Consider the following 15,295-nt stretch of genomic DNA (forward strand, 5'->3'; position numbering starts at 1 on the left):
TGCAAAACCTGTTGCATCTGAGACCAAACTAGTAAATCCTGAACAAATAGCTATTTTACCCCTTCATTGTACATTTATTTGTCAGGATTTCTGTGTATTTCAGAGCCTCCTTTATCAGTTGCAGTGTACTTGCTGCAGTAAATCTAAACACAGCCTCTGGGCTAAAGTGTGGGAAGAACTCACATGTCTTCACAGCAATAATCCTCACACACATTGTGCTAGTAAATCACCATTACTGGGACAGAACAGGCTTCCTACAATGTACATTTTTAGCACTGAGCCGTATGTATGTTTGTAATCAGCTCCTCGTCAGGCTCCCTTTTGCTCTTGCGTTCTCCTGGGAAACATCGGCTAATGTTTGTTTTCCAATGCAGCTTCAGGTGTGTAGTAGTGGAGCTGATAGCATCTATGTGAGAATGTAGAGCTTCACCTGTGTCATTCCTCATCGGATGGTTAATAAAAGGCCTGTTTAGCAGCAGCTAATCTCCTTTAACGACTTAATTTCGAAAGTGCCACGGCACAATCAATACTATGAACAAATTCCAATTAGATCATCATTTGTACTGTGGCCTGCTGTGTGAATGTGAGCTGGGAAACTGGCTGACCAGCTATAAACAGCTGCCCTCGCAGAGCCCCACGGGTTCCATTTGGAAAAATGTTTCCCCCCAAACAGACAAGTCGATGCCACAGGTTTTTACCCATTACTCTGCGGCCAGTATCTCTTTATAATGTTTAGCACTCGGTGTGTTTCAACCTTTCTCCCTCACGTGCTAGTAATTTTCTCATCAGCTCTCTAAAATATAGAATGTTCCCTCTCCACGAGCCACAGCTCCTCACCAGATTGTCTGTCTGCCTCAGTAGTTGAGCCGTTTGTCTACTAATCCTGTCTGCCTGTTGCTGAATTCTTCTCTTATCGGCGACATTAGCAAACTTTGCCTTGACCGTACACACTTCTGTCTGCAAGTCGGTGGCTGTTGGCATATAAAGCTAATCTTTCAGGCATTTCCAGAAACCTTTCAGTCGAGCAGAGAAAGTGGTGATCGGCCGAGACAATGTTTATGAGCAAAACAAGGAGAGGCTGCCAGTGCATGAAACACAGCCTCTCAACATGAATTCATAGATCACTGCAAAGCAATCTGAATGTCTTTTATAGATTTAGAGGTCCAGTTTTCATTAAAATCCACACACAATGTCACTAAGTCCTTCATTTAGGGATTATACTTCAGGGAGATGTTTAAAAATTACACTAAATTGCTTGACAATGAGCTATAGTCAAGTCACTTTACAAATAAATTGTAAAATAGAGGAGTACACGACACTGGTAATGGAACAATGTCCCACCTTAATAGAAAAATATTGAAAAAAATTGACGGTCAAAAAGCATCTTGAGTATTTTCGAACATGACAACAAGCAGGACTGACATGTCGTGCTCACATGCAATCCACGCTCTGCAGGACGTCTGACTGCTGTTGCCTCCAATCATGCAACCCGCTGGGCAACTGTAACCTGGTGCAGAATTGTACTGTGTGTAGATTTAGACTGCATGGCATTATTGTAATTGTTCTTACTCCCTTTATGGATAAAATACCTGAATACTGATTATGAATTACTGAACATGCTGCTTTAATGAAGTTACAATAATGAAGCAAATCATGAATCAGCAAATTTCCATTAAGATTGTGTGATTATTTCATACACCTCTAGATAAATTGATAGTGGAGTAAAAAAAAAACAAACACATTTAGCTGCTAAATAGTTTCTACTGAAATCGGTAAAACATGAATTACTACACTTACAGTTAGTCTGCTAGGGGTAAATGACTTTTAAAGGGTAAATGACTTTGCAAATTTGCTATAAATTAAATAAGACAAGTGAAGTGAGCTCAGAGGAAAGGTCAAGCATTGTTTGTTTGCATGAAAGAATCTGCTCAGATCTGCAAAACCTTAGTCTTTTGTCCTCTACAGTTGGAGTTGCCATCAAAAATGGAGAACAGAAGGTGCACTGGCAGCCCGGCAGAGGACTGGGCCACAAATTTTGAGTAAAATCAAGAAAAACATGGTAGAAACGACAGCAAGGATCCCATCAGCGATAAACGAGGACCACTGATGCAGCTTGAAATATCTGCAATGGCATCAACAAGTGTGTCTACAAAGTGACACAGCAGAAGAGCTCGATAGGAAAGACGGAGATGACGATGCAAAACAACATGCACAAGATATGAGCTTGTGGAGATGTGAGTTACTGTAAAATGAGCCTAAAATTTGCTTTTTGTCTTTTAAATACATGCTATTTGTTTGGACATTTTGATATCTAATCCAATACAGTTTTTAATCGAGTCCAAATACACTAATGCAAACCAGCTTAGCAAGAAGAGTTGATATGTGTTTATTTCGTTAAAGCAACAGCACAGCATTCAGATTAGAGTCATATTACTACAGTACTTCAACCCTCATTCTAACAACGTATTCAGTATACAAGATCTATCAACTGAGGACAGGAAAACTTAGACAAGCAAAGTTAATTTGCATATTGCATAAAATAAATTTGCTAATTCCATCCTTTATCTGAAGCACAATCAATTAAACACTCGTTCATTTTCAGTAACTTCTAGTAAACATTTGTGTTTTATTTATACGTCTCGACATTTCAGCAATGCAAAATCAGGACAATCTGAATCTGCCACTGTTGGCTAAAAATCCACACTGCTGTCATCCAAATTTTGCAGAGATATATTCTCGGTTTGTTACAGCCAAACACATCTCGGAGCTCTGACAAACCGATCCTTCTCCTCGCATACCAATCCTTCTCGCCTACTCGCTTTGCAGCCTCCAAAATGCTTACATTTGTTCTTTGTTTGTGCATGTCAACCATATGTACATCGCACTACTTTCATCCCACTTGTACAATAGAACAAAAATTTTTAATCTGATTGATGTAAAGCATTTGATCAGGAAACTGTGCGTTACATATCTGACTTTGAACACTGTCTTATCTTGGGAAGAGCAGTATTTATAGGAGTAAATCTGTGTCTGTTCTTCCAAATGACTGACAGTCCCACTGGGAGCCCAATACATTGGTATTTTTAAAAAGCACTAAAACAAAAACAGAAAACTATTATTTGCATGCAAAATTGGAACAACAGCATAAAGCACTTGTGTGATATAAAGTAGGATACATCTGGGGAGTAAAATCTTAATTGGTAAAGTAATAATACCGTGGAATCAATGTAGTAGAGTAAACACATACCTCAAATCATATCGGAATACAGTATTCAAGAATATGCAATTGGATACATTCCACAACTTAGCGAAACAGTAAAATAACTGAGGCAAGAAAGAGGAAAAAAGTACAACAGTATAGATAAAATGACTAACAGCAAGAACAAATGCTGTTGTGTGTTATAATACATTGCTGTTTTTTGTTTTCTCATTGTATTCTCACATATTGTTGTGGATTGAAACTGTTAATTAAAAACACATTCCAGTTGTTGGTTCAGGTTTTCTTGAGCCAGTCATACCATCTGTATGTGAAAACCGTGTTCAATCAGTTTTTTAATTAAAAATTTTCCTTCTTCTTCCTTTCTCCAACAGGTGAAACATCAAAAAGTACAGAATGACAAGATATCCTGAACACCTTGCAGACAATTTGAAGTTTGGGTATTTTTGTTGTCTAATCTTCCAACATTCTGTCCGTGCTTGGAGTGTAAAAAAAGACTCCCCTTATGCAAATGTTGCCGTGCGTGTCAGCCGGTATCAGTGAATCATTAACTAGCATATTACATTATGAATTTCCACAGTGAATAAAAAATACTAGGAGACATTGCTGACGATCATGACAGAAATTTATGTAATCAAAGAGGCAACCAGTACAATTAGTCAGTAAAAAATAGATGACTATAAGCAGCATATAACTGACTGTAATGCAGTCAGTAGTTTGGGATGCCCTTGGTTCCAGATATTCCCAGTCCTGACCTCCCTGAGGCCCAGAGCAAAATCTGCCAAAGTGTCCTTGATACCTGAACCATGTGTCATGGAAACCACTTGCCACTGGCACTCAGTCACATCTGACACCCCAGTGCTCCCAACTACAATTCTACCTCCTTTAAAAGAGCTTGTTCTGTCTGAAGGTCGAAGGATAACACAGAACAGAATGAGGCATAAACAAAGAAGAAAAGCACTCAAAGAGCACAGTACTCTACCAAGGCTGCTCAGTCGTATCATTTCTGATGGCTGAAATCTTGAAAAAAGTTGTGGCAGAATTAGAACATAGAATGTGGCCATTTAATATACATGTACCCACAAATAAAATAACCTTGCACTGAGCACAGGTGTGTTATGCATGTGTACGTTATTACCAAATTGCATGACCTAAATATGTAGCGGGCGGCTGGAATTGCTGGGACTCGGAAACACCCCCACAATTAAATCAGTTGTTCCTTGTATCATTTCGGACAGATAGCTCAAGATAAGTCTGCCACAGTTGATTTTTAGCAGGATCGCAATCATGTGATCGTCAGCAGGCAGCTAGCGTTGTGTTCACTTGTAGTCATAGTTACAGTGACGCAATGCCGTGATCTCGCAATGATACAGAAATCTTTAACAAATCTGTGGATCTAAACTATAAGCCACATCATGACCAGAATCGAGTCACTTGGGCCTTGTGTCATTTCTAACCTACCCTGAAAATTTCATCCAAATCCGTTAGTCTGTTTTTGAGTAATGTTGCTAACAGACAGACAGACAAACAGACAGACAGACAAAAGAGACAGACAAACGTATGCCGATCGTCACATAACTCTGTCATTCCTTGGTGGAGTAATAACAATTAAACAGAATTTTCATATAGATTCTTAAAGGGAGAGAATATTGCCATTAACACAAGTAAGAAACTGTAAAACTTTAGCTCTGCTGCGTGGTAAATAGTCTACTCCCCACAATGATATTTGAGCTGTAATTAAATCAGACACTAAAAAGTTAATTTGTTGTTTTTAAGTTATGTGTGAGGAGGTCTGGAGGTTGTAGCTGGAAAGAGCAAGTTTAATGTTGTGCATGTAAACATGAAAGCATGAACCGGTGCCTGTTGAAGTTTTAATAGTTGTATTTCAGTGTCATTTCTGTCAGGCACAAAATTACAGAACACAACCATTGGAAGTAGCTGACAAGCAAGACACAAACAGAACAAGACAGACAGTCTATAAAGAGATGAAATACAAATGAAGATATTGATTTATTGTTACTGCTATTTGCTCAATGCCACTTGCCTACTAAGCCATGCGGCTGTGCAAACTAAATGTCTGAATACTTTCTCCTCTTAGACAAGCTGCCAATAATGAATAGGAATAGAGCATCACCAGGTGCCTGATGGCTAATGCAGTTTACTTAGGACAACTGTAATTTGCTCGTGGAAACACGTTGCAACCTCTGGAGATGAAAAATTAAGCCAATGCATAAGCATAAAAAACTGCAGTTCCACAAACAGCCACTTAAGGCTCCAACAGTGAGTCAGTCCTCATGGACCCCTATGTGAAATATATGCAAAACTTTACAGCAGAATTAAACATGTTTGCAGCCTGGTACTAAAAATTTTTTTGGTCTCTATTGTCAGTTTGCCTATTCATGAGAATCGGATGAGGAGTTAAATTAAATGTCATTTACCAGTTTAAATTCTATTAAGAGTTGTCATAGGAGACTCCATGACCCAGAGAAGTTTGCATGGCCTGCATCAGCTCTACTGATTCCCACCTCTTTGTATTTTTGGATTAGTTGGCAGTTAGGCAGTGCTAAGATAGCGATAGTTGGAGCCCATAAATGGTCGCAAAGCTTGCAATTTAGGAAAGACTGTATGTTATGTGGTTCCACAGTGGCTTGGTGGTTCCCTGGTTCATGTCCCCACCTTCCTGGGTTCTTTCTACATTGAGTTTGCATGTTCTCCCTGTGCATTCATGGGTTTTCTCCAGGTTCTCCAGCTTCCTCCCACAATCCAAAAACATGCTGAGGTTAAAGGGGTTTGATAGGGCTAAATAATTTGGGGAGATTTTTTTGTCATATAGTGTTTTGTACAAATTTACAATTTTAAGTCAAGTTAAATTTCAATATTTACTGTGCAACAGATGAAAAAGATGTGATGAGATGTGACATGACTGTTAAACAAGGTATTTGTAAAACCATTGACATGACACTTTAAATCCCGGGTCAGATGCATAACATATATCCATCCATCCATTATCTATACACCGCTTAATTCTCATTAGGGTCACGGGGACTGGAGCCTATCCCAGCTAACTTATGGTGAAGGCAGGGGACAGTCTGGACAGCTAACAGTCTATCACAGGGCTACATATACAGACAAACAATCACACTTGCATTGACACCTACAGACAATTTAAAATTAGCAATTAAAACCATATACAATGTATGATATGGAGGGGACAGAAAACAGAACACTGACAGCTTGTTAGAAGTGCATGTACTCAAGAAAAAAGTGACAGTATGGCAAAAAATAAAACGTAGAAGTGCCAGGACTGTGTCCACTTTAAGCAGTGCACAATATTATTTGTATTTTTTATGTTAGAAATGTAGTCATTTATTTATTACAAGACTACATACGGCAGAAAAGCATCTCGTCTGATTTGTATCCAGCTACTTCTTCTTCTCCCTATTAGCACCTCTGAAGCTAAATAAATAAATCCTGTCGTTCCTGATATGCTCTCTAACTGGCCGGTATTCTTGGCGATGCCGCTTATGGCCAGACCAGTGCACCTCACCTGTCACCAGGATGAAATCGTACATTCCCTCGTGGTCTGAACTCAGACATGCTCAGCCAACCCTCTCCCTGTCCTCTCGCTCCCAATTCAAATATTCATTACAGAAATGTCTGATTGAGATTGAGTTGCCCTCTTATTTTTGGCACCTATGAGGGAGCTGCCGGATCCAGAAGCTATTAGAGCAGAAAACCTCTGTCACTTATCATGTGTGCAGCTCCAACCTCTTATTATGCCTGACAGCGCTGAAAAGGGGAAACTACCTGCACTACTTTTTAATCATGGCTCTCTCGAACTTCAATTAAAACCTTAATCTGTCTCTTTCACTTGCTATCTCCTAACCTCTGCTTCCAGCCCACGGCATGCAGATAAAACAATACATTTACTTAAAAGCATGATGAAGTTTTGTGAGACTGAAACACTGCAGAATTTTTACCTTCATCGGTTTGCTGCAAATGTAACTCATATTGTTATTTCATGTTTGATACCTAGGTTATGTCTTAAAATAGCAATTTACAAAGTGGGGAAAGGCACAGCTGCTAATACACACTATTGGGAGTTGCAGTTCTTGTTCTTTATGCTCTGCACATTCAATTTGAAATAAAATAATGGACATTAAAGTGCCAAGTCTCAGCTTTGATCTGAATAGGTTTATGTTAATATTGAAAGAACTGTGTGTGAGTTACAGCTCTTTTAACACATAGGATCCTAGGTTTAACGGTGGTAGTAAAGTATTTCATTCTTTTGGAAAATTTACCTTTGAATTTATAGTCAGATACTGCCAGAAGTATTAGATCCATCAGCAGGTGCTTTACATCTTTCCTGATGCTGCTCTGCCAGGCTTTTACTGCAGCCACCCTCAGATTGAGCTTGTTGAGAGTCTCTTCTGAGCTTTTACAGCTCAGTCAAATTGAGATCAGGAGAACGACTCTGCCAGACGGGGATATTCCATCTCTTCATCCTGAAATGCTCTTTGGTTACTTTGTCGGTATGTTTTGTTGTCCTGCTGAATGATGAAATGCCGTCCGATGAGTTTTGATGCTTTTGGCTGAATGTGAGCACACAGAATGCTTCTGTTTTCCTTCTGCGTTCATCCTGTTGCTTCTGTCAGAGGCAAAATCTTCAATACATGCCAGTTCCAGTGGCGACCATAAAGAAAGAAACACTGCCATGTTTGACAGATGAAATGTGATGTTTTGGGTCATGACCTGTTCTTTTTGTGCTCCACATTTTGCTTTTTCTTTTGATGTTGAGAGCTTCAACCCAGCCTTCATGTCCTTGAGGCTTACCGGAGCTTTACATCATGTGGCGAATCCACACGGCTTTTCTTCACACTGATTTTTTGCTCATCTACTAAACTTGAGCTGCTCGGTTGACCAAGACAGTTGCCATTTCCTTGTGTCCTTGTTTGTACCTGCTTTTTTAGAAAGAACCCAGCTGTTGATTTTTTCTTAATAGATTTGTGCTTATTCTTTTTTTTTACCCTTGTTATGATGTTCTACACTTGCATGCTCACATCTTTAATTCTCATTTTGACTCAATCTAAAAAACAACTTTAAATCAACCACACCAGCCACACATGAGTTCTACTGTTAAAATAACATATACGCATTAGGTAAACAAGTATCCATTTACTTATGAATCCTTGCAGTTTAGGCACTATTTATTAAAAGAGATGTCACAGTTATTTCAATATCTATGTACATCGACTCAGGTAAAACCTGAGAATTGGTGCTTTAACGTAATGTTCATTATTTTATTCTAAATTGAACTTGCTTAAGTACAGAACGTAGAAAACAACACACAAAACACCATTATCTGTCTAAATAATTACTGTTTGAACTGTACCCTCATTAAAACGCGTACCTCGCAATTTACCAAGAAACACTCGAGTGTGCCACTGCAGTGTCACAGCACACAATTGTTGTTCAGGATGGAACATTGTAGTTTTATTCTACTGTTTTCCCCCTTTCTAACTACTTTGCATCAACCTATTTCCTGTCTTCACACAAAAAATGCATGAAAGAAAGAGAAACAACAAGAATAGATAATGCTACCTGTACCAACAGTGGAAGTGAACCTCCTGACCCAGTTTGCAGCAGATGATACTTGAACACATACAGTAGCTATCTTCCAAAAAACACTGAAATCCAACCAACATGTAATGTTAAGTTTTAGCTAACACAGAACTCTACATGTTGGCACTATCTAAATAAGCAGCTGTGTTGCTTGTGCATTAATTACTCTTGCTCTTCGATGTTTTGGATGCATGAGCACTGATACGTGCAAGTTCCTGCACACAGTTTATGGCCACACTCCAATAGAGGCAATTACATTACGGGAGCTAATTTATAGAGAGTTGTAATCAAAACTGTAACACTTAATTTCCCACTGGTTCCACCAGGTCACAATTAATTAACTGACAGGACATGTACACACAAAATTAAACCAACAGCAGCAGTATATAACAGCAGTCCAGTCCACAAAAGACTGCTAATGAGCAGTTTTGTTTACTGTCCAGGACAAAAAATATCACGAGTATCATCCCGGTTTATTGTAATGCCAAGCAACAACAAGAGGGAACAAAAGATTTGCTGTATGTCTGCCTTGGCCCTAAATATACAACAAATGTTTCTTTAAATATAAGACATTGAAATCCACAAAGCTGTAAACAACAAAGCAATCTGAGACAGAAAACATTTTAGCAGTTAAATCTGGGTAAGTGTCACTGTCCATCTTGACTAAAACAACAATCAGCACAGTCCCTGCTGTCATACCTGCAGCACAAGCCAAGAGAAAATCACTGCTTTTATCACCCGGCGACAGGAGCTCGTGACAGAAACAATGAACAGTCATGTTTTATTCACACCTCCCCTTTGTCAGGCGCAGAGCCAGACACTCACCTGCATTCACAGTTATTCTTAACTACTGGTGAAGTTCCATCGGTGGCAAAGGTCACTTTATTTTATTCATAACATCTCCACACATGCCGGGGGAGAGAGCGCTTCCATTCCAGGCGCATTACTTATCCATTTTTTCATTCAAACAAAGTACTGAAGTTCGCAGCTCTGATAAACCGGTAAACGCCACACCCTCACTGTGAGCGATGTCAGAAAACACTCATTTTAATCCATCATGTAGTGGAGACTGCTGAGGCGTGAAATAAAAAAGTTGCGTCCCTGAAAGGATCGCAGTAAACAGGATGCTGAACGATGCTCCCTGCACACCTGACGCTTTGCTGAAATTCAGCAATTTATTAAACTATTCCTGCAGTCCAGCCAGCAGAGTGTAAGCAGGTAGTTATTATTCTTTATTTTTTTGTATCTTGTGGCACCATGCATTCAGTTCAATAAATAGGAACGGGCAACTGTATGGTCCAAATGCAGGGAGGCAGGAAAAGATTTAAGAAAATGTCCGCTTTACTGAGAGACGGAGCCATCTGCAGCAGATTTTTTTTGTGCACTTTGAAAACTGCAGGTAATGGAGCTAGCAGGTAAGAATAGAGAGGACATTACCGTCTTGAACCTTTTACTCCTGCTCTGAGCTGGGCAAAACCTGAAAGCATCCAAGGCCCATTTCTCTCTTTGCGGCTAAGCAGCATTAGGACCCCTGTGGCAAAAGGACACACAGTGAAGGTGGTCTTCAAAGGGCTTATTAGAAAGCTACAGTACACCTCTGGAGCCTTTAAGATATCTAGGATCAAACGCCTCCGCCTTTTAATGCTGCCCTGTCTGGTAGAAATACTCTCCCCTCTGTCCCCCTGTTACTTTTTCCTCATCATTAGTTCCCTGTACCTTCAAAGGGAAGTAATGAGGGAAATGCATGCATTCTAAATCTGGATATAACCAAATGTTGTTGTTCTGCGCTTCTGGTGTCAAAGAGTGCATCACTTACACATCGAAATCTATAACGCTCCAAAAAAACACAGCTAAAACCAGGCAAGAGGTAAAAAGAAACACATAAAGAGAAAAGCAAGGAGGCAGCTAGAGGGGGACAGAAGGGCAGAGAGAGGAGAGGAGAAACAGAAGGTAGCAAGACAATAATTACAGATTTTTCTTCACATTTTTTGCTCTTTAGGCAGTTATTGTTATTCACAGGATGAGAAATAAACAGACGAGTGCTTGGTTTCAGCAGAGCTTGGCCATTTTGTTTACTCTCCCAGACTGAAAATGTTGGGAATGTTTTTTATGAAATGTTCACACTTCTAGCATGAAAGCATGAAAGCATTACATGCTCACAGTGGATGCATGTGTGCATTTACAGTTACATGTGCACAGGCTGGATGGATGTGTTCGGTGAGTGTTATCAGAGTGCCGCTCCACTGAACAAAGCATCCCACTTCGTTCATTACACTAACTCCAGGGCTACTAATCCTCACTCCCGAACATGCACGTCTACACAAACATGCACACACACATGGAGATTGAGCATTTACATAGCCCGGCTCTGCCTGGTTAGCGGCAAGGCAGCGTTTAATGAGCTAGAAGCCGGTTGCCTTCCCTCGTCTGCAGCCTGCGAGCGGTTAATTAATCAGACAGCTCTCCTGTCTTATCCCCATGTTTATTTTCCCGTCTCTTACCTTGAACTAGCTTAGCGTATACTACTTCATAAATGGGTGAGATCCTTGAAATTGTCTCTCAAGATGACACCTGATACACCTCACTGCAAAATTTCCTGCTACTGTCACTGTCAGAGTAACATACATTTCTGAGAGGTTCTGAGAGCTTCAATTATGAGTCAGTCTTAATATCTTTAATAACTAGGACATTAATCACAGTCAGTCAGTCAGACATTCCAACGTTATCTTTACATCTCACACAACAAACAACCACACAATAACATGCTGTTTACTGATTGGCCCCGAGACAAATTGCATTATTCAACAGGGATAAAATAATTACTGTGTCCTCATTTGAATAGAAATATATTTCCACCAGTATGCTACCAATACAAACTAAAAAAATCTGGTGTCTTTGGATGGGTTCTGATGGACAGAATCATTGCTTCTCGTGCCAGCTGGTGTCTGTCACAGAAAATGACACGCAGTGTCAACATTGTGCCAGGTGGTGATAAAAAGGTGAGAGACAATAGTCCTAAAGCTAACACCGACTCTCCCAAATGGCTTGTGCTGTAGTGGTTTATATGCAGAGGCACAAAGCGCAAACACAGAGAACGTGCTAAGAAAGATAACAAGTTTCTCTCAGAGATGCTTGTGCATAATTCTGATTTCTTTCCGGAGTGGCTTTGATTCGTTGATCTCTGCCAGGGCAAGGTCTATGTTGCTATTTTGGAATTAGTTTGTGATAATTGTAGCCGTTACCCTGAAACATGCAGCTTTCACTGGAAAACAGATGCACCACTCTCCATGATTATATTATCTTCCACATCTCCAGCACAGGTTTATTATTAATATGTAAAATATTTTCTTATAATATCTTCACTACAAGACTAATAAATTTTTAAGATTACTTATCTTTGCTTGATTGAACTTACAAGACGTGTCCCACTGGTAGGATACTTGCTCTGCATAATGCATTTATTGGATCTGCAGTATTTGCTGACATACCGGGTCAACAACAAAACATAAAGATGAGTTAAACAGTTTTCAGCTATGTGCACTACAGATAAAATGAGCGGGTCAGAGTAAGGTCATGACACGAAAGCAGGTGAAAAAAGACGACGGTGTAAATGAGAGAAATTGGGAGCCTCTCCAGGCGACAGTGCTCTCCAACGCACTCCTGATTAGCAAAGCTAGCAGGTCTGGCAGCAATCAAGGAGGCCCCTCGAAGCTCTCAGCATGCCTCCATCCTGTTCATTACCAGTGCAACGCACAGCCACTGGAGTCACAGGCCACCAAGCTGCACTGAGATGCAACCGCAGGCTTACCTTCGGCTCGCATGGTGAAGGGGGAATCTCCGGGCCGTTTGGCCGAGAACTGGCCCCCCAGAGAGGTCATTAGAAAGCAGAGGCTGAAGAAACCGATCCCCACCACAAAGATCCTGCAGGAGAGGAGGGAGAGACAAGAGGCCGATTAGGTGGCAAAAGACCAAAAGACGAGGTTAGAGCTCGTGGTGAGATTATACTTTATCGTCCCTTTACACGGAGTAACATGAAAACATTATACTACAGAAAAGAGCATCTGAGAAAAGGGCTCATCCAGATGGACCATGTATATAGCCCCGTTCACCATTCATAAGAGTGTAATCACACAGTCTGTGTGTGGCACCATAGCTATTTTGTAAGTGTATATGTGTGCGAGGGTGCAATACTCTTTTGGTTTGGCAGTGTTATAAGGAAAGGAACAACATATTGCTTATTCTTTCTGCATTGTGGCGCATTAAAGAGGGCAAAAGTTGGTGCTCTTCATGTAGGACATGAAAAGTGTCCAGAGCGATTTTATCAGACAGATAAAGAATTCAGAGGACAGCAGAGGACAAAAAAGCAGTAGAAAGTGATCAAACATGGCAGGTTTCAACAGCAGAGGAAGCTCAAAGTCAGGACTCTAAATCCTTTATGAAGTTTTATGGAGCGTAGAATTATTTTTTCAAAGTTCATATTGTACCAATCAAGCCACAGAAAAGCATTGCGTACTCGGTTGACTGTGTCATTTAAAATGAGCCATTACATGGATGGGTTTTCTGCATCACACTCTGCCCCAGTGAGCAAAACATCCAAAATAAAAGCATTCAATTACAGGCAAATGGCTGTGTTTTTGGAGAAAGAAAGCAGCGAACACACACACACACACACACACACACACACATACACACACACACGCGCAGCAAACATTTCTCAGATTCTCTAGCTTTAGAAACAAAATGCTTTGGAGCGATTAACTTAAAACTGGCTTGTCTGAACGCTCCAGGAGTCATGCTGAGAAAATGTGTGGAAACAATCCTTTCATGGAGCAGAACTGCAGGACAGATTGTCACACTTCTGTGCTAAAGAGACCATTTTTAAATATTTCTCGAAGGCAGAATTCTGACAACAGGATGAGGATGCAGCCACTGAGCTGGAGTGATGGTGCCACGTCCAATATATGAGATAATGGTGAAAAAGTGGGACACATGTATGAGGAAACACAGCTATGAATGCACATAAAAGCTCTTCTCCCTGCACAATCCTCTGAACTCTACAGTGTGAGTGTCACAGTGGCGTGTTAAATCAGGTGTGGAGCCCTGGCAGGGATGTGCAACATCACTGTTTTCATCCAGAGAGCTGTGCAGCATGGGAGAAACTTCACATCTCTGGTGCTGGCACAGGCGCTGGTATGGTGATCACCAATTATGCACGGGCTCCTTGAGTTCGGGTTGAGAATCTCTTGACAAAGCTGGAAGTTTTAATGAGTTTGTGTCAGCTCAGTTTGCTTTCACCGCTTCTCCAGCTGCTGGTGGAGATTTTCAGCTGAATAAGCAAACCTTAATTGTGGCACAGCGGGCACCCTGTGGTTCCAATTAATTCCAATGGTCTGAACTTGCAAGAGCAGCTCCACTGAACAAAGAAAAAGAAACAATCACCACTGTTTTTAATGCAGCTGCCTAAAACAGTGACTTAACCAAGAATCTCGCAGTTTTTGCTCTATTGCATTAGATTTCTTGCATTTTTCATGATGTTGCAGAAGAAAAAAGGAACTGCGGTCTCCTGTTGTCATTTTAAATGGAAGGAAACATTTTAAAAAATAAAAATAAAAAAAAGCTTTCAAGTTTGCAGCAGATCAGGGACAACTGGTTCTTACCTGAATGGTTTGCATGTGAGAAGACATCTCCTCACCATAATGGAAAACTCGCTGCTGGTTGCAATCATTTTCCAGGCACGTAGAAAGCGCCGGCTGAGCTCACCATCACGGAAGTTTGTGTGTCAACTGGCATCAAAAGCATAATGTCTTCAAGCAGAGGGCTGACGGAGGGAGCGATCCAGACGCGCAACTTCCAGGACTGACTGTTTACGAACAACTTCAGCGGAAATCTTGCCGGTGCGTCCTGCAGACAGCAGTAGGAAGGAAGGTAGGTCGGTTAGTCCTCCTCTCGACACTGGAGAGGAACACACAGACGGGAAAATCTGTCTTTAATAAGTTATGATTGCGCCCCTTAATGCTGTTAAATGTCCTGGAAACGCAACGGCATCGAGCGCAATAAGCCAGGACTGCTGACTTCATTGAATTCCTCTGAGTGGAAGCAGCTCCGACTCTGTTCTCATTACATGACATGAGGAGCTGCCCTGCTCGGCTTGTTTACTGACAGCGCCACCTAATGACTCACATGGGAGTGCAAAAGTTCATTTAATCACTCAAGGAGATCATCGTGCAGTAATTAGACGATAGAAACCGTCTCAGTGACCAGGATTCTGAGTATTTTGGCTGAATTTGGAGGATTTTGCATGTTTTGACCAGAGGATGTTTGTATGTTCTCCCTCAAAAGAAGAAAGAAGAGTCATTTTAAAGGCTCAGTGGGCTATTTGCATAAATATATAACTTCCAAAGCCAAGAAATGTGGCGAGAACACAGAGAATTTATTTCCAGCAATGGTTTAATGCAG

General features: G+C 40.7%; 1 protein-coding gene across 1 annotated transcript in view; it reads right to left on the minus strand.

Moving 5' to 3' along the window:
• Positions 1-14,956, minus strand: part of LOC111565363 (alpha-1,6-mannosylglycoprotein 6-beta-N-acetylglucosaminyltransferase B) — a 75,068-nt gene extending 60,112 nt beyond the window's left edge. The window contains exons 1-2 of the mRNA XM_023265410.3: positions 14,497-14,956; positions 12,648-12,760 (exon numbers count right to left, since the gene is read on the minus strand). Coding sequence (XP_023121178.2) covers positions 12,648-12,760; positions 14,497-14,564 — 181 coding nt within the window. The 5' untranslated portion in view covers positions 14,565-14,956. The remainder of the gene's footprint in view (positions 1-12,647; positions 12,761-14,496) is intronic.
• Positions 14,957-15,295: the final 339 nt, after the last annotated feature.

This window comes from Amphiprion ocellaris, chromosome 19, assembly GCF_022539595.1.
Source record: "Amphiprion ocellaris isolate individual 3 ecotype Okinawa chromosome 19, ASM2253959v1, whole genome shotgun sequence".
In the NCBI taxonomy this organism is placed as follows: domain Eukaryota; kingdom Metazoa; phylum Chordata; class Actinopteri; family Pomacentridae; genus Amphiprion; species Amphiprion ocellaris.